The sequence below is a fragment of the Chelon labrosus genome (genome assembly GCF_963514085.1).
Source record: "Chelon labrosus genome assembly, chromosome: 1".
In the NCBI taxonomy this organism is placed as follows: domain Eukaryota; kingdom Metazoa; phylum Chordata; class Actinopteri; order Mugiliformes; family Mugilidae; genus Chelon; species Chelon labrosus.
The window spans coordinates 19295505-19315098 of NC_140337.1; the positions used below are offsets into that span (position 1 = coordinate 19295505).

At 43.9% G+C, this 19594-nt stretch overlaps 3 protein-coding genes across 3 annotated transcripts; 2 read left to right on the plus strand and 1 right to left on the minus strand.

Moving 5' to 3' along the window:
* Nucleotides 1-7565: 7565 nt before the first annotated feature.
* On the plus strand, nt 7566-9155 carry ugt5g1 (UDP glucuronosyltransferase 5 family, polypeptide G1; the record flags this gene model as incomplete). Its single annotated transcript, XM_084549559.1, has 1 exon — nt 7566-9155. One exon carries the CDS (start codon nt 7566-7568, stop codon nt 9153-9155), a length of 1590 nt encoding a protein of 529 aa, XP_084405685.1.
* A 3659-nt stretch (nt 9156-12814) lies between these two features.
* Nucleotides 12815-14903, plus strand: LOC311510053 (putative G-protein coupled receptor 132). Its single transcript, XM_084574983.1, has 3 exons — nt 12815-12929; nt 13029-13799; nt 13936-14903. The coding sequence occupies exons 2-3, from the start codon at nt 13219-13221 to the stop codon at nt 14357-14359; spliced, it is 1005 nt and encodes a 334-aa protein (XP_084431109.1). The 5' UTR covers nt 12815-12929; nt 13029-13218; the 3' UTR covers nt 14360-14903.
* A 112-nt stretch (nt 14904-15015) lies between these two features.
* Nucleotides 15016-17072, minus strand: LOC311510044 (prostaglandin D2 receptor 2-like). Its single transcript, XM_084574972.1, has one exon. The coding sequence runs from the start codon at nt 16883-16885 to the stop codon at nt 15746-15748; it is 1140 nt and encodes a 379-aa protein (XP_084431098.1). The 5' UTR covers nt 16886-17072; the 3' UTR covers nt 15016-15745.
* Nucleotides 17073-19594: the final 2522 nt, after the last annotated feature.

Consider the following 19594-nt stretch of genomic DNA (forward strand, 5'->3'; position numbering starts at 1 on the left):
ACATGCACATGTGGACATACATTTTTGGCACAAATGGAACCTCATATACACGGTAAATCCAAGTGTAGTCTCACACGTGCAGATCTGCCAAAGTTTAATCATAGCTTGATGTATTAAGAGCCAAGTTTTGCTATGTAGTGCATGGCAAGAGGTGGGGTACACCCTGTACAACCATTGCACACCTACGGCCAATTTAGAATCACCAATGAACCTAACCAGCATGTCTTTGGACGGTGGGAGGAAGCTGGAGTACCCGGAGCGAACCCATGCAGACACAGGGAGAACATGCAAACCCCTGCTGGTCCATGGATTCAAACCCGGAACCTTCTTGCTGTGAGACATCAGTCCTAACCACCACTCCACTGTGCCGCCCCGCTTCATTTTATTAATATATAAAATGTTTTAAAATGTATAAAACTAAATTGTCTGAGGTACTTTTGATGGAATTCCTGTTTACTACTTGTAAAGTGACATTACATGCTAGGACTTTGAATAAATGTTGTGAACACTGGCGTGTGGATTTAAATGAGGGAATCAGAACAATTGGAGGAAGGAGCCCTTTTCACGTGCTGGGGCTTGAGGTCGACTTTAAAAAAGGTGCAATGAATGCCGAAAAACTCTCTGGAGAGAAATAGTAATGGTTGTTTTCATTTGCAGGCCTTCCTTATTTGAGTGGGTCGCTGTGGCAACGAAAGGGTCCGGCCTCAGTCTTTTGCAGGCTTCTGTAGCTGCAGCGATGATTGTGTGAGTCTCCGCAGCACAGCGTGGGTCGTTTTTTATTAAGCCTCCAGTCTGTTTGCCCTTCACTGGTGCATGCGGCTGATAGCAAGTAGCATCTGAGTTTGGACTAACGCATCAGTTATATTAAACTAGGGCTGCAGCCAGGAGTGTCATGCAGTGAAATGCAGCTTTTGAAATGTAAACATACTCTGTAAAGATTACGTTTCAGTATGATTTATATTTTAGTTTCATGGACTTATTAGCAAGACTGAGGCAAGACAGAGTGGAAACAACTACACCTATGACTTTAGAAAGAATCTGTAGAAAGCAGAGTGAAAGAAAACTGAAAGTTGTTGGCATTTTCTTCTTTTGCATACAGACTAAACTCAACATTCCTTTTAGTAAATCTGAAATCTTTTACAAACTGCCTGGGCTATTTCAGGCGTTTTTCAAGGTAAGGTTCACTTAAGATAAGACCTGTTATCAGCCCTGAACCATTTGAACTCTGTTACAGGAAAAAAAAAACACACTGTAAAAGCCTGCAAAACACTTCTAAAGTTCAGGGAGTGTTTCTGTCGCCCCCTGCTGGACTAGCTGCGGTCTCCGGACTAGTGTTTGTCCTGTCCTTGTCGGTTTTCTACGTCCATGAGATTAGTTGTGTGTCACTGCTGTAGCAGCTTGGTGGACTTTAGAAGAGAGGAAGAACTAAGAAACATATCTCACTCCATGTCTTTGTCACGGCTGTTAATTCTTTCCGTTTTGTGTGGATCCACTCAGGGAGATATCGTCTGCATCTACCTCGCATTCTGTAACATCTGCTGCAAGGTGGCCAGATCAAAAGATGCAACCAATAACAACAAATACTGCATATTTTTACTTAAATATATAGCACCTAACTATGAAAATCAGTCCAGATGGTGATGCCTTAAGGGTCTCCTTTTAGACGTGGAAAAAAACAATTTTATCATCTAATCCAGGAATGTTATCCTCTCTCCTCCAGGATCTGAGGCACCTGACGGTTTGTCCAAACTTGTCATGAGTTAGAGCGTGACAACCCAAACACGAAAACATATTCCATCGTGTACTGAAACGTGACTGAAAGCTAAACTTTTGATGTGTAAGTTATACTTTATCAGTAATTACAAAGAATAGCAGCGCTATGGGCCTTTATATCTTTTGTATCCGGCTGTAAAGTGTTCATAACTCCATAACGGTGTCAAGCATTTCTGGCTGACATATCTTTTAGGTCTTTACACGTCTGAGTTCATATGCACGATGCCGTATCTGTCATTCATTTCAAACGATGCCTGGACGTGATTATTATGGGCCCTGCAGTTTGTTTTTGTCAGTCCTTAACGTGGCTGCATATGCTGTTTAATAACCTCATCACTTTGTGCTATTTGGGATCCCATTGAGAGAAAAATATACCCATTTAGCACATTTTAGCAAACTAAGCTGTAAAAGTTACTTCTTACATTTTTTATATACACTGCCTGGACAAAAAAAAAAAAAAAATTATTTGTCACCTGGATTTAACTAAGCAAACAGGTAGGGGCCTCGTATTGGATAATTACTGCACGGGTGATTATCTTTCAGCTGGCAACAAGTTATTTTACCCCAACTGATGCAATGAGTAGCTTCTCTTTTCTTAAACAACCATGTCTAAAGACCCATCCTGCGTTCGTGGAAAAGATGTTAGTGTGTTCTGAGAAGGGTCAAATCATTGGCATGCATCAAGCAGAGAAAACATCTAAGGAGATTGTAGAAACTACTAAAACTGGGTTAAGAACTGTCCAACGCATTATTAAAAACTGGAAGGATAGTGGGGAACCATCGTCTTTGAGGAAGAAATGAGGTCGGAAAAAAATCCTGATTGATCGTGATTGGCGAAACTTAAACGTTTGGTGAAATCAAATCGAAGAAAAACAACAGTAGAACTCAGGGCTATGTTTAATAGTGAAAGTAAGAACATTTCCACACGTACAATGTGAAGGGAACTCAAGGGAATGGGACTGAACAGCTGTGTAGCCTTAAGAAAACTACTAATCAGTGAGGCTAACTGGAAAAAAAAGGCTTCAATTTGCTTGGGAGTTTAAAGATTAGGTTCAAAATATCTTGCTGAGGCCTGATTTTTTTTAAATTTTTTATTTAATGTGTTTAATTCTTTTCTGGTAGATTATCATATTTTATGTGCCAACTGTTATCTCTTTCTCAGGATAATGATTTAATAATCCTTGAAAGTCTCTGAGCCTCATGTCTACATTTCTCTGGGCTGCCGTTACCTCGAGACAAACAAGCACAGGTTTATATGAGTCTACAGAGGCAGAGGAGAGGAGGGGAAGGCTGCAGGTCACTGATAGGGCTGTTGCGCAGTGACCCGTGCAGCTATTGTGCTCACCAGTGCTCACGTTATTTTCCCTCCACTGTGTGACCTTGCTGCTCCCTCCTCCCTTAGTTCCCCTGCCACTCCTGTCTCGCTCCCTCTGAAGTTTCCCCCATCAAAAGCACGGACGGACTGCATTTTTTATACCTCTGCTCTAAAATTCAGAAGCTCGTACATGAAACGGACCCAGCAGAAATCTATACAACGTGAATGCAGCGAAGACAGGGAAAATGATCGGCCATGTGGAGCTGAGCAGAAGATAGGTTGATGAGTAACTTGGAATTGAAACACACAGATGTTCCACTAAATCTGCAAAATTACACCAATCAGCCACAACATTAAAACCACTGACAGGAGAAGTAAATGACATTGATCATCTTGGGACAATTCAATGTTCTGCTGGGAAACTTTTGGACCTGACATTTGTGTTAATGTTACTTAGACATGTAGCACCCACCTAGACCAGACCAGGCACCCCCATCCCATAGCAATGACACATGAACAAAAACACACATGAAGAACAGCGCAAGGTGTTGACCTGGCCTCCTATGGGATGATTCACAGAGGCCCCTCCCCTCAACCCATAGGACCCAAAGGCCCCCACTAACAACATTCTGTTGCCAGACACCACAGGACACCCTCAGAAGACCCATGTCCATTCTCTGATGAATCACAACTGTTTTGGAGGAAACAAGGGAGACCTACACAATATTAGGAAGGTGGTCATAATGTTATGCCTGATCGGTGTATATGCTAGGAGAGAGGACACAGTCGGCGGGCCAACTGGCTTTGCATGTGGAAGCACAATGAGACAACACAGAAAATACAACACAGTTATGCCAAATACATGTAGTATACCTAAAAAGCAGGACAATTTAAAGCCTTTACTAATACCATGTCTGTTTTACTTCCTCTCTTTATTTCCCACCCTTTCAATTCTCCGCTCCACCCTCATTAAACTACCCCCATGTCATCCACCCTTTTGTTGAATTCATATAGTTTGGTGTCTCCTCTTCTTTGTCAGTCCGTTTGTGAAGGTTTCCCTTGTGTTCATCGCCAGCGTCAGCTCTCCACAGCTTGTACTTTATATAGATACTAATCACTGTTGTTTTATCTGCGTTCAGAGGCACGTTTTTGGGTTTTTCCACTTCACGTATATCTAGATACAACATCTGCTGCATGGTGGCCCACAGAGATCAAAAGATGCGACCATTACCAACGATACACCATATCTTTACCCACAGCCAACCATGAAAGTCAACCCTAACCTACGAGGTTATATCGAGGTTATATCAAAATGCAAGAAATGCATTGATATAAAAAGATTTCCATCAGCTTTCCTAATCTGGGAATGTCATCATCCCTTGTGCACGACATGGGGCTTCAGCAGGACTGTCTGCATCTTTCAGTGGTGAGGAGGTGATAAGTTAGAAGGAGGCTTTGTTTACGGCCTTTATTTGGAGGGAAGATGTCTTATTTTGGAAGACGTTGTCATCTGCAGGTTACTCGTTTTAGTCATTTTACCTCCCCAATCTCTTAGATGATCGGGAAGTCTAACAGACTGTGTGGAAAGTATTTTAAGTCACGTGGACCATGTTATTTGAAGATAAAACACTGTTCAAGTAACTGAATATGATTATGATGATCTTACTGTACCCACTGCCTTTTTTTTGTATTCACAGCATACGTACGTTAAACGCTGACAGAGGGATCTATGCGGCAAACCTACTCTAGATTAAATCTTTGAGTCATTACCTGCTGATATATGACTAAACATGTGATCACTTTGAAAGCGGCTCTTAAAGATTACTGCTGCCCTTTGCTGTTAGTAGGATTCACGCTCTTATCAGTGCGGTTAATTCTTAACTTTTGGCAAAGAGCAACCTTTGAGGTGGGCTGCCATTACCTCGAGATGAAGCGGCTCTAGTTTATGCAAGTCCACGGAGGCAGAGGAGAGGAGGGGAAGGCTGCAGGTCACTGATAGGACTGTTGAACAGCTACTCGTGCGGCTATTGTGCTCACCAGGGCTCACTTTATTTTCCCTCCACTGCGTGACCTTGCCGCTTCCTCCTTCCCTCGTTCCCCGCCACTCCCGTCTCACGTTCTCTGAAGTTTCCCCCATCAAAAGCATGGGACTGCATTTCAATAAAACATTCATCAAGTGCAACACCCGCTAAGCACCTTTTTGCCACGGTAACAATCAAGATACAATCTTTAATGTTTTTCTCTTCACAGGTTTTCTTTTAGTGTTGCTGGTGAAGAGCCAACAGTGTTATAGACACAGTACATAGCAGATATCTTCAGAGGAGGCCAACTTAAACACCTAAACACTATAAAATGCTCCATGTTTGTTCCAAAAATAGCTAAAGAACGGATCAACTCATGCACACACATGAATCTTGCATACCTTGCATCGTTGCCGAGATAACAGAACTGAATAATTCAGTCAGGACCGCTTCACTAAATAAAACGTATTTTTTGGCCTCATGGCTCCGTTCTGGGACCACCATGTTCTCACGCTGAAGCAGCGGCAAACGCCTCAGATACAGAACAGAGCAGGCATCAGAGACATTGATTAAGACAGGCACAGCATACAAGTAGGAGCTGGGCTGGAGGTGAGTGGCAAAGCTTTAAATAAAGCTGTCAGCTGATGAGGGGTAATCTTATGGATTAACTAATGTAGTCATCTAATGTTGCAGGGCTTGTGAGGTGAGCTTAACTGTGTGGCCTGCCTGAACCAACACAATGCTCAATATCTCTGAATAAGTTCAACGTAAGTAAACTGTTCCATGATTGATGATGCACAAAGCAAGATCAGATGCAACACATTTTAAATAAATCATGTCGATCAGGTGTAACATTTAAACCCTTGAGAGGAGAGGTAAATAACATTGACCGTCTTGTTACTTAGACATGTAGCACCCACCTAGACCAGACCAGGCACCCCCACCCTATAGCAATGACACTGATCACAGAGGCCCCTCCCCTCAACCCATAAGACCCAAAGGCCCCCACTAACAACATTCTTTAGCCAGACACCACAGGACACCCTCAGAAGGCCCATGTCCATTCTCTCATGAGTCACAACTATTTTGGAGGCACAAGGGAGACCTGCACAATATTAGGAAGGTGGTCATAATGTTATGCCTGATCAGTGTACATCAGAGCAAGACAGAGAGTGAATAAGTAGTCAGATTTAAACCTCCAATGTTGTGTGAGCCCAAGCTATCTCCAGCACTGCCTCACAAGATTCCTTTGCATACCTGTTCATCAGTTAACAAAGTATCATTGCCTTCAAACACTTGAACGTTGAAAAAGAGCCTCAGTCTCGTCTGTTTTACTGGGACAGCTTCGTTCTGTCCTGGTGAAATGAGCCTAAGTTCAGCGTAATTTAAACCGTCCTTGAGGTCTGTTTTCCTGTGCTGGTCTGTTTTTTAGTGTGTCAATAATCATTATTAGGCGATAGACTATGGGATTATTGGGATTAAGGTAAAATCTGACAGACTTCTCTACGTTCCATTTGAATGGATGGACTGGAAAGGGAGGGGTTATGAATGAGTGAGGATAAAGAAAGTCTTCCTGATTGAACTCTTCATTGAGCTTGTTGATTGCGGTGCTGGGAACTGCAAATAAATGCGAGGTTAAGCCACTTTAATCAAAAAGTGCTTCAGTAAAAGGAACCACTTCACACAGCTGAAGATGTTTCCGCATATTCTGGAAAAATATTTTGTGGTACCTTCACAGATCTGGGAAAAAAATAAATAAAAAAGCAGACGTGGTGATTCAGAAGACAGATAAGAACAAGAGTTCAGGAGGTTTGCACAATACCTATACAGTATGTTACATATTATTGTCAGTCTATAGACCCCTCTTTGAGAGCTTTGTCTTTTTCTGTGCCTCCACCTTTCTTACTCCAAAAGTGTTGACATAAACGCTCATGCTCTTTGGATTTTGACCTCGCAAGGCCTGTGTGTGCAAATGTTAAGCCGTGTGGAGACAGCTCTCACACGGTGCTGTGGCTCACACAATAACTGGCACTCGAGCTAAACTCCTGGATCTGGATCCAACAAAAACTAGGTGAGGTATTTGATTTAACTTTTAACAACACAACACACGTCTCAACTACATTAGTTACTAATTACATATTATACCAATGCCACTAGAATATGAAATATCCACTGTTTTCAGGATAACATACACAGGTATTTCACATTTTCTAATTTTTCTCTTCACTGGGTTTGTTTTTTTGCATTGTCAGTTACACATGAAGCTAGCCATCAGAGGAGGCCAGCTTAAAGAGTAAAGCAGTAGTAGGAAAGTATATAGAAATAAATATATGAAGATAACATTGGTTATATTTAAAAGTTTGGTGTCTGCTTTTCGCTTATTCGGGCACAAACAGACACAATTTACTTATAAGTTGAACATCTGTTTTTCTTCTGTTTTGTTTTTTTTTCAGGAAATGGCCACCATGCCCAGCCCTTTATTCCTGACCGTGCTCTACTTTCTGTCGCTCAGCTCCACTTACTGCAGTGGCAGCAGGATTCTAGTCGTGCCCGTTGACGGCAGCCACTGGATCAACATGAAGGTGATCCTCCAAGAGTTGCATGCCAGGGGCCACGAGATCACAGTGCTGCGCTCTGCAAAGAGCTGGTACATCCCTGCCAACTCTTCCATTTATACCTCTATTGATGTGCCCATGCTGGAGGATGAGTCAGACAAGGACTACTACAATAAAATGCTGCAAGATGTCATGGAATGTCGCAGGTGGCCTACTTTTATACGCACGTTCTGCCAACAATACTTGATAACAGCCATGCTGGCAGAGGGCCATGAGATCCTGGCCAGAGCAACTGTTACTATGTTAGATAACCCGGCGTTTATGAAAACCTTACAGGATACCAAGTTTGACATAATGCTAACGGACCCTGCATTGACCATAGGAGTTCTTCTGGGTGGTTACCTCAAGCTGCCAATGGTTTTCAATGTGCGTTGGATTAATAATGGCGAGGGCCATTTCACCATAGCTCCTTCTCCCATCTCCTATGTTCCTATTCCAGGAAGTGAACTTGGGGATGAGATGGATTTTCTGGAAAGGACCAAGAACATGTTACATTATCTCTATAGTGTTGTTGAACAGCACTATTTAATTAACCCTGCTTACTCAGATCTGTTAAAGCGGCACTTCCCTCCTGGAACTGACTTGATGTCTTTGCAGCTTGCAGGTGAAATCTGGCTGCTGAGGACGGACTTTGTCTTTGAGTTCCCTCGGCCCACCATGCCTAATGTGGTTTACATAGGGGGGTTCCAGTGCAAAGAGGCCCAGCCTCTTCCTGCTGAGCTTGAGGCATTCATGCAGAGTTCGGGGGAACACGGAGCGGTGTTCATGTCTCTGGGAACAATTGTTTCAGCCCTGCCTCGTGAAGTCACAGAGGCCATCGCCGGGGCTTTCGCTGAGCTCCCTCAGAAGGTGGTTTGGCGGTTCATGGGTGAAAAGCCTTCAAATCTGGGAAACAACACCCTGCTGGTGAACTGGCTACCTCAGACCGATCTCCTGGGACACCCCAAGACCCGTGCATTTGTAGCCCACGGAGGCACCAACGGCATGTATGAGGCCATCTACCATGGCGTTCCTGTTCTGGGCCTGCCCCTCCTCTTTGATCAGTTTGACAACCTACTCCGGCTGAAAGTGCGTGGCGCAGCTCGTGTTGTGGAGGCCACATCACTGACCAAAGAAGTATTTCTGGAAGCTCTAAAGGACATCCTTGAGAATCCCTCTTACCGCAATAACATACAGCATCTCTCCCAGCTACACCGCGACCAACCAATGTCCCCTATGGACACCGCCATCTTCTGGATTGAGTATGTTATCAGGAACAAAGCAGCAGCCCACATGCAGTCAGCAGGTTTTAGTCTCCCTTGGTACTCCTACTTCTGCCTGGACGTGGCTGCTTTTATTACGGCCCTAATTGGAACATTCATCTGGGCCGCAGTCCTTGTTTGTAGGGTTCTCTGCTGCCGGAGGTCCAGGAGAAAGACAAAAGCAGAGTAACTGATCCAAACATAACTCATTCTTAGCAACTACCCAATGTCCAATGGAAAAACTATTCTAATTACCACTTACAATAATTTCTACCTCATACCATAACCGTTTACTTCTGATATAAATTGCTGTGAAATCTTTATTTTAGACAATCGATTAGGTGATAGCAATGATTTTGCAAGAGATGGAGCAAAAATAGCGTAAAGTGAAGAAAACCCCAAAGAAAATATGTCAGTTTTGGGGAACATCTACTCTCGTAATTTAGTCCTACATTCTTCATACTTTGATATATCATTAAGGAAACAGCTTGTGAGTTGTAGAGCTATATTTATGTTGCAGAGATGCCACAGAGAGACTTCCACTGTGGAATGAGTTGCTAATTGTCATTAAAAACCACACTTCCAGTATACTGCATGCCTAAGCAGATGATAGTTGCCTTATCATGAGATTGTTGATTTCAGTTCTAGAAACTGCAAATAAATGAGAGATCAGTCCAATCAGTTGTCAGTTTCAAGAAGCTGTTGTTGTGAAATACTTATTTCTGACAGTCAGATAGTAGCAATGCGTCGGTCACAGATGCAAGAAAAATTGTTTACACCTTAGTCCAGCAAGCCCCCACAGAGGCCTTCAGCTGTAGTGTTGTAGTTTTCAGTATTTCCTCATGACTTCACGCCTGTTTCTCATGAAGCTTCCTGAAGCACAAGTACAACATGTACAAAAGCAGAACATACTTTATACTGAAATTAGTTCTGAAGTCTATGAATAGTACTGTTAGCTTTTAAAATTGTGATATAATGTTATGTAGTATCGTTGCATTTAAGGAATTAGGTACAATTCCAGTCGCTTTCCTGTGGTGAATCAGCCCAACTTTAAATGTGATCAAAATAGTCTGTCGTATGTTTGGTGTATTTTTTGATTGCTCGGAAGATGTGATAATAACGTGTCATGTATAATTTGCAGAACTCTTGCAACCTAGTAACTTCGACTGTAGCAGCCAACAGACAGCAGTGGCTCCATGCCAATCTTTCTATGTGCATACAATATGTACAACTCTCTGACCTGACAAGAATATATATATATATATATATATATATATATATATATATATATACACTATATTACCAAAAGTATTCGCTCACCCATTCAAATGATCAGAATCAGGTGTTCTAATCACTTGGCCTGGCCCCAGGTGTATAAATTCAAGCACTCAGGCATGCAGACTGTGAAACAAGACATTTGTGAAAGAATGGGCCGCTCTCAGGAGCTCAGTGAATTCCAGCGTGGAACTGTCATAGGATGCCACTTGTGCAACAAATCCAGTCGTGAAATTTCCTCGCTCCTAAATATTCCACAGTCAACTGTCAGCTCTATTATAACAAAATGGAAGCGTTTGGGAAAAACAGCAACTCAGCCACGAAGTGGTAGGCCACGTAAAGTGACGGAGAGGGGTCAGCGGATGCTGAAGCGCATAGTGCAAAGAGGTCGCCGACTTTCTGCACAGTCAATTGCTACAGAGCTACAAACTTCATGTGACCTTCAGATTAGCCCAAGTACAGTACGCAGAGAGCTTCATGGAATGGGTTTCCATGGCCGAGCAGCTGCAGCCAAGCCACACATCACCAAGTGCAATGCAAGGCGTCGGATGCAATGGTGTAAAGCACGCCGCCACTGGCCTCTAGAGCAGTGGAGACGCGTTCTCTGGAGTGATGAATCACGCTTTACCATCTGGCAATCTGATGGACGAGTCTGGGTTTGGAGGTTGCCAGGAGAACGGTACATTTCAGATTGCATTGTGCCAACTGTGAAATTTGGTGGAGGAGGAATTATGGTATGGGGTTGTTTTTCAGGAGCTGGGCTTGGCCCCTTAGTTCCAGTGAAAGGAACATTGAATGCTTCAGGATACCAAAACATTTTGGACAATTCCATGCTCCCAACCTTGTGGGAACAGTTTGGAGCGGGCCCCTTCCTCTTCCAACATGACTGTGCACCAGTGCACAAAGCAAGGTCCATAAAGACGTGGATGACAGAGTCTGGTGTGGATGAACTTGACTGGCCTGCACAGAGTCCTGACCTGAACCCGATAGAACACCTTTGGGATGAATTAGAGCGGAGACTGAGAGCCAGGCCTTCTCGACCAACATCAGTGTGTGACCTCACCAATGCGCTTTTGGAAGAATGGTCAAAAATTCCTATAAACACTCTCCTCAACCTTGTGGACAGTCTTCCCAGAAGAGTTGAAGCTGTAATAGCTGCAAAAGGTGGACCGACATCATATTGAATTCTATGAGTTAGGAATGGGATGGCACTTCAGTTCATAGAATGAGTAAAGGCAGGTGAGCGAATACTTTTGGTAATATAGTGTATATATATAATAGCAGAGAGATTCCTGTGGTATGTAGCAAGCCTTCTGCAGGAACAACCTATCATGAGGCCCCTGTGCCAAGAACTTTTCTTCTTGGAGCCAGCCTGCTGTCTAGGCACCATACAGCTGATCCCTGTCTCCTGAAGACCTCTATGCAGAGTTCTCGGGGTGCGTATGGTGGTAGTAAAGTCTCAGGGGACTTTCCGATTTATTAACCGTTAATCTTGGATACTTTAATAATTCAAAGATTTGTGACATTTTAAAGGAAACAAAGTGAATGATTAGACCCTCCTCCCTTTGAAACCCTGTCGTAAAAATACTGACTAACACCTATTGTTTCAATAAACCCATTCTTCACTCAAACAATTTCAATTGTGTATGATTTTTTATTTTTTTTCCCTCCCTGTGGTGCCTGAGAAAAGTTCCCCGCTGTTAAATTTAACTCATTCACCGTCTACAAAACTGTATTAAATGAATCAGTTTTTGGGTAGGAATGGTTTGGATTACATTTTAGTCTGCAGTACTGCAGTTTTAATCATCTGTCAACCAACTCTCAGTCGTTACACACACACACACATGCACACACACTCTGAACTCTGAACTGTATTCATTCATTCATCTTCCATACCCGTTTAGTCCTGTTAAGGGTCACGGGGGTCTGCTGGAGCCTATCCCAGCTGTCATCGGGCGAGAGGCAGGGGTACACCCTGGACAGGTCTCCAGTCTATCACAGGGCCAACACAGAGACAGACAACTATTCACACTCACATGCACACCTACGGCCAATTTAGAATCACCAATGAACCTAATGAGCATGTCTTTGGATGGTGGGAGGAAGCTGGAGTACCTGGAGAGAACCCACGCAGACACAGGGAGAACATGCAAACTCCACACAGAAAGGCCAGCCGGCCTATGGATTTGAACCGGTGACCCTCTTGCTGTGAGGCATCAGTGCTAACCACCACTCCACTGTGCCGCCCTGAACTGTATTTTGTTATGGAAAAATAAATGAATGCTACTAAATACAGCTCTAGCTCACTTACTTAAGAATAATGTGTTCAATATTACCATATCTTAGACATTAGCCAACTATCTAAAGGACCTGAGTGACACTCCACATCAGTTCCTCCCCTCCCAGACCCCCCCGTCCATCGTAATCATTGTGACTACTACTGGGATATGAAAGGGGGAGGCACAGAAAAAGAGCGAGTGTGTGTTTTTGTTCTGGGGCAGAAAGGCGTTCTCCTGCCTCAGGATGTTGCCTTTAAAGCTGAAGAAGTGGGTTTCCTGTGGAGGAAACGATCACAGAATAGACAAGGCTCGGTCGAGACACCGTGTTCCCAGCATTTCTCGAGCACAGGTCGCCTGGCTGCAGATCGGGCAGCACGCTTGCGTGGGAGTCGGTCGGCAAGCACTGAGAGGTGAGTGAAAAAGCGGCTTCGTTTGAATTATACGGATTCATTCTTCATGCACCTGCTGATGATAAACCTATGAGAGTGACCACGTCATCTGCTTTCCAGGTGTTTATTTCTGTTGATGGATCCCGGTTGCTTTGAACACTGGTTGACTGGCATAAGCATCAAACTGAGACTTTTCCTATGTCTTGAATGGATGGATGGGTGTTTCAAAAGCATCATTCTGTGAGCGTCAATCAGCGTCTCACTGAGGCCTCCTCTAGTTTCCCATGTCAGGTGCTTTACAAACAGAGACATGTCCAATGACACCTGCAACCTCCCCCTGAACACGGACACATTTGGCCTGACCTGTATCTATGGCCTCATCTTCTCTTTGGGTCTCCCAAGCAACCTGCTGTCTCTCTGGGGATTGTACCAACTGGGGCGCTCAGGTGGAGGAGGCTGCCAGCTGGTCTACATCCTCAACCTGCTACTGTCAGACCTCCTCCAGCTGCTCACCCTGCCGCTGTGGATACTTTACCTCCAAGGCTCGCACCGGTGGCCCTATGGCCAGCTGACCTGCGAGCTGGTCGGCTACGTGTTTTACGTTAACGTCTACGCCAGCGTCATGTTCCTGTGCCTGATAGCGATGGACCGCTGCCTGGCCATCGTGTACCCGCTGAGCAGCCGCGGGGTGCGGACCGTCAAGGTGGCGGCGGTGTCAGGCGTGGCGGTGTGGTCCCTGACGTTCCTGTTCTGCCTGAGTGGGCTGCTGCCGTCTGTGTTTGACTCTGACAGAATGCTGTGTCTGGAGCAGTACCCTGTCAGCCCCAGATATGCTCACTTTAAGATCACCACTGTGGTCCTGGGATTTCTGCTGCCGTGCACCATACTAGGGTGAGTTAACCCCAGGATCTCTGCATGTTTGTCTAATGTGTGTTTTTGTTCATGTACAGGGTTGGTGCATTATACCATTCTGTGTATTTGAGCAAACAGGCTCATTTCTAATCTTCAACTCTGTTTCCTCCCTCAGCTACACTTCGGCCCACATCGGTGTGACACTCCGACGGTCTCCTTCCCTCTCCGACCACGAGCGGCACAAAATCGTAGGAATCCTGGTCGTGATCACTGTCAATTTCATCGCCGTTTTCGGACCCTACCACCTCGTCGGCGGCTACAGGTTCGTGTCCCTGCTACTCACGGATGAGCCGTGCGGACTAGAGCGGTCCATTTTCCTCGTCTATCGCCTGTGCTACGGTCTGACCAGCCTCAACACCTTGCTGGATCCCCTCTTCTACATCTTCCTGTGCCCTGATGCTCGGCTAGAGCTGCAAAGGTCCCTGCCCTGTTTGGGAAGAGGGCAAAGCACGAGGAAGAGCATGACTCTCAGCATCAGAGCTTACAAAGACACCAAGAGGGATAGAGAAACTGGACATAACAATCTTCTGGCAGTATAATTTGAATCACTCACTTCTGACTGCTGGTGTTTAGGCGAAGCAATTGCGCCACCCAGTGGAGATGCATGTGTTCTGTCTGTGTCTTGTATGAGTGTCAGCTCTCACTGATAACATGAATATGACTCAGAATGTTTTCACCTATTCATCTAAAGAATTCTCACAGTGCAGGTTTGAGTTTCTCATAATGATCTAAATACTGATTAATCAGTTCACATGGGAATATTTTAATGCACGAATCCGAATGTGCACAGAGCTTGAACCGCTTACGTGAAAGCCATACCATATAGCCAGTCCTCTGATTCGCATTTCTCAAAATGACACATCCACGCCCACTGTGGCTTGATGAAAGAGATATACAGACAAATAGAGGAAATCCAGGAAATGATCTTATCATTAAAAGTCTGAACAGTGGCATTGATTCACTGCGGAGAATTCACACTCAAACTCTTTTACCGTTTACAGTTTTAAGTTGTACAATCAAATTGTGTGTTTTAATCACTTGTTTGCTGACGGCTACTTTAACAATAAAATTGGTGTGAATCGCTATGGACACTCATGCATGGCTGTGGGTTAAGGGCTGTAAGGTGTGAAATGAGTTGTGCTTCTTGTATCTCTTTATTAATGATTAGAAATGTCATTTGACACTGAAAAAAAAAAAAAAAAAACGATATGCAGAGCATCAAAATACATTTAAAAACATCAGTTGTGAGCCCTGAGCTAATTCATAACTATAGCCAAAAATATGCATGTCTCTGTGTGTGTCTATGCGTCTCTAAAATTAGCATGTGCCAGCACTGTGCAACTTCTGATAACAGCTTGCGGAAGACACCTCGCGCAACTGCAACATCCCTCTTACAAAGTGAAAAAAATGAAACAAAACTTATCAGACATAAGTCAAGAAGTCAAGTCAAGAACATTGCATGAAACACTGTACATTCTTTGCTGGCATAAGTGACGAGTACATAATGTACCACCGAGGGGTGCACTCAGCTTGCAGCTGTCATTGTAAATTTGAATAATGAGCATTTCCATTCTGCCAGTCAGACAAGCTCCTCTGAAAATGAGGAAGTCCAGTGAAATGTAAAACAACTTGCAAATGTTTCAAATTAAAAGCCTTGCAGGAACAGAACGGCTTGCTTCAAAGCTTTTAATTCGAAAAATTTCTGCAGAAGTTGTTCAATCTGTCATTAGTTTCACATTATCAGACTCAAAAAAAATTATAAAAAATGAAGAAAATTACGTCAGGAATAAACAGCATCAAGCTTAAATGAGAAAATAAAAGAGCTTCTTGCTAAAATATTGCATGCCTGATAGGAGGCAGAAAGGAGACATTTGGAAAAACGTGAAGTAAATACTCAAAATGCAGAATGCTGCAGAATTTACGCATCAGTTCTCATATGGGTTGGCGAGATCTTCATCCAGGTCCTGCTCCTCTGTTTTCGAGTTCAACGCTGGGGTAGAATTCCTGTTCTTCAACACGACGTCAGAGTGGCTGAGAGAGCTGCGAGCAGTGCTGCGGCGCCGGGCCAGCTCGGCCAGGTCCTCAGCCAGAACGGTCTCCATCACCGCACCCAGAGAATGTCTGATCTTTTTGCACAGGTCAGGGCAGCTGAAGACATACAGGATGGGGTTGAGGACACTGTTAAGGAAGCCGATCGTTGCTGACACTGGGAGGGCCTTAGTAGAAAATAATTGTGCAGCACTCCCATTGGGGGCCATGACCTCTATGATGATGAACAGGTGATAGGGAGCCCAGCAGAGTATGAAACTCACCACCACGGCCATCACAAGACGGACAAAACGGAAAGGCCTCCGGTAGCCTCTGCGGGCCAAGGAATAATTCACGGCAACATAACTGAGGATGATGAGTGCCAGAGGGATGAGGAAGGCAAAGAAGAGCTTCATGAATGCCAAGCCCTCCTTGCGCTGCTTACATAAAGAGTCCAGCCATGCCTTGTCATATTGCTCTTTATAAGGGAATCGAGCGTAATTGTAGTAACAGAGGATCTTACCGTTGGGTAGTTGAAGGGTGTCACGGAATATGTAAAAGGGGATGGTGAAAATCACAGCCACGGTCCAAATCACCCCACATATCCTCCCCACTAGTCTGTTGTTCCTGTAGTTCTGGGCCCAGACGGGTTTCATCACCACCAGGCAGCGGTCCATAGAAATGGCCGCCAGCAGGAAGCCGCTGACAAACATGTTGAGGAAGAAGATGGAGGAATGTATGCGGCAGAAGGTCGTACCCAGCGTCCAGGTGCTCCCGCGGGCCATGTAGAGGGTGAAGATGGGCAGAGAGGCGGTGGCCAGGAGGTCAGAGGCTGCTAGGTTGAGGATCCAGATGCTGATGACGGAGCGGCGGACTTGGAAGCCCACTACCCCGACGATGAGGAGGTTTTCCACAATGCCAATTGAGGAGAACAGGCCATGGAGGGTGATGGTAAAAATATTCAAAGAAGACAACTTTTCTGTTTGGTTCATTGGCCTGATGGCACTTGAGCTGTGGTTAAAAGGACAGACCAACATCTTGGAAGGCAAAGCTCTTGATGTCTTCCTGAGTGGTGGCAGTAGGGACGTTTGCTTCACACTGCAGAGATCTACAACAGAGATTATAACATGAAACAATCACAACGTACTGAACAGTATCATTTTGCAAAGCTATTTTAAAGCTAGAATACGTGCCTCAATAACTGTAGCTTTAATTAGCATAACTTCATATAGAGCAGAGGTGTAAGGAAGATGGGTGTTGTTTTCGCACCTTGGTCAGGCTTCAGCCATGCAAATTTTCCTGCGAATGTTTGTCCGATATATTTATTTAAAAATCCATTTTATCAATCAAATCACCAGAACATTTGAAAATCTACTTCACAGTATTGGACACAAGGGTTGATGCACAGTTAAAACTCATTGCGTAGACTTTGTAGGAAAAGCGCAGGTACTGCAGCATTCAGGCTGGAGGACGCCCTGCATTTCCCGGATAATGTCTAATAATGTCCAACAGTGCTTTCCCTACTGTGACGAAATTAAATTGACTTCTAAAAAGAATAATAAATAAAAGTAAAATCGCAACTGCGGTGCATTCACGGTATAATTTATCTGCGGGTTCTGCCAATTGCCGATGGGTGCTCTGGACACCCGCAGTTACACAACGCTTCCTTTCATTCTATGCACTTTCATAACACAATATTGTATAACAACTATATGAAAATGAAAGTGTTTTTTTTTTAATCTTTTTGTATGCTATCTTTTAGTTGAAGAACGCCTCAATTTAATCTTGGCATGTCTATTTCTGACACATGTCCCACATCCTCTAACGCTTGTCAAGTCGTCTTTTCACAAACCCATTTCATCTGGTAGTGTATCACAACTGTGTTAAAAATATTTCTACATGTTAAAGCAACACAGAAACTGTGAATTCGGATAAAAAACAAACAAACAATGCAATGCTGAAGACCTGTTGCAAAGTCACCGACAGTAAAAGACAAACACGATCCATGATTTACCTCATAGTACAAGATACTGAATGTGATACTGAAACTGGTTTATGTGCTAGCGTTAAAAACCCCTTTAACCCCTGATGCAACAACGCAGCCCACCTCTGGGCAAAACTATCGCTTACCGCTTTGTCCGTGGCAGGTCTGATGATCTGTGTGTCATGTTATGTTACTGCATGACAAGCTACACAGCATCGCCCTCATGGGTGTAAAATTATAGGAAGTCCAAACCTCAAAAGGAACCTAGAGTCGTGTCTGATGATGAAGTGCAGCTAGGCGTCAAACAAGACAAACTTAAGTCGTAAAGTCTGCTACTGGTTCCTGAAAAAAATGTCAAATTCATGCAGAAATGAGAAAAACTTCTAGTGCTGCAGGCTCTGTGGTGGCATCGGCCATCCTGTGTGGAGTGGTCTGCTGGAGCAGTGGCATCGCAGAGAGGGAAAGGAAGAAGCTGGATAAGATCATCAGGACGTCCCGCTCTGTCCTGGGCTGCCCCTTGGACTCGGTGGGGGAGGTGGCTGACGGGAGAGTTCTGGCTGAACTGTCCTCCATGCTGGACGATGGGTCCCGCCCCCCTCCACGGTGACCTGATGGAACTGAGGAGCAGCTTCAGTGACAGACTGCTTCCTTCCATGTGTGAAGGAAAGGATGCAGAGGGTCTTTCCTTCCTGCTGCTGTTAGGCTCCATGGCGAGCACTCCTAATATGTGCAATATTATTTCACCTTATGGTGTAATAACGCCAGTCTGTGCTATATGTCTATTATCTGTTCTATCTCTGTCATTTCTGCATGCTCAATGTTCAATGTATCTTACTGCTACTGGATGCTTGAATTTCTTTCGGGATCAATAAAGTATCTATCTATCTATCTATCTATCTGTCTATCTGTCTGTCTATCTGTCTATCTTTCTATCTATCTATCTATCTATCTATCTGTCTATCTATCTATCTATCTATCTATCTATCTATCTGTCTATCTATCTATCTATGCTGTTGCAAACTGCAATTTCCCCATTGTGAGACAAATAAAGGTTTTCTTATTTTTATTCTTATTACTGGATATGATCCTATATTCTCAATACAGAAATACATTTGTGGGTTATGTCTTTATAATTTATTTAATTCATTTCTTTCCCCGTTTTTTTTTTCTTTTTTTTTTTTTCAAAGGAGCTACTCGGATGAGTGGCAAAACGTCGTCTCAAAAAGATTCTACAAGTCCAGTTGCCTTTTTAAACGCTTTTTGGATAGCCACTGTAAGAACTTTATCAGGTTACCTCTGACCAAGATTGTCACCACTAAAATCAAGATAAGCTCTTGAGGTGTTTCCGTCTCATTTATTATTAAAACAAATGAAACCTAGTGCATGCTTAAGTTTTTGCCTTCTTACTTTGATCTGTTTGTCATGTGAAAATGTCAGCAGATTACACTTGCGTCCACGACTACTCGGTCTATGGAGTTAAATTAGCACTAGTAAAAGATTCTTTATGCACACTAGTGTATTGCCACAGCCACAGCCACTCATTACTCATTACGAGTTATAGGAAGTGATCTGATGGTTATCGCTGAAATTCTGAAGCATCGACACATCTGCGCTTTCAGGCCTCGCTGTTTTGAGTAGATGACACCCTAGTCAGCAACTTTGTTCGAATAACTGTTTCACAGGATATGTCAACTCTAAAAGATCCGCAACTCTGAAAATGCGTGTGAACTTGTTGTACTTACTGAACTATGCCTTTAAACTT

Coding starts and splice junctions, on each gene's coding strand:
- LOC311510053 (XM_084574983.1), top strand. CDS start 13,219: ATGTCCAATGACACCTGCAACCTCCCCCTGAACACGGACACATTTGGC. Junction 13,800..13,935: donor CTGCCGTGCACCATACTAGG/GTGAGTTAACCC, acceptor TTCCTCCCTCAG/CTACACTTCGGCCCACATCG.
- LOC311510044 (XM_084574972.1), bottom strand. CDS start 16,885: ATGTTGGTCTGTCCTTTTAACCACAGCTCAAGTGCCATCAGGCCAATG.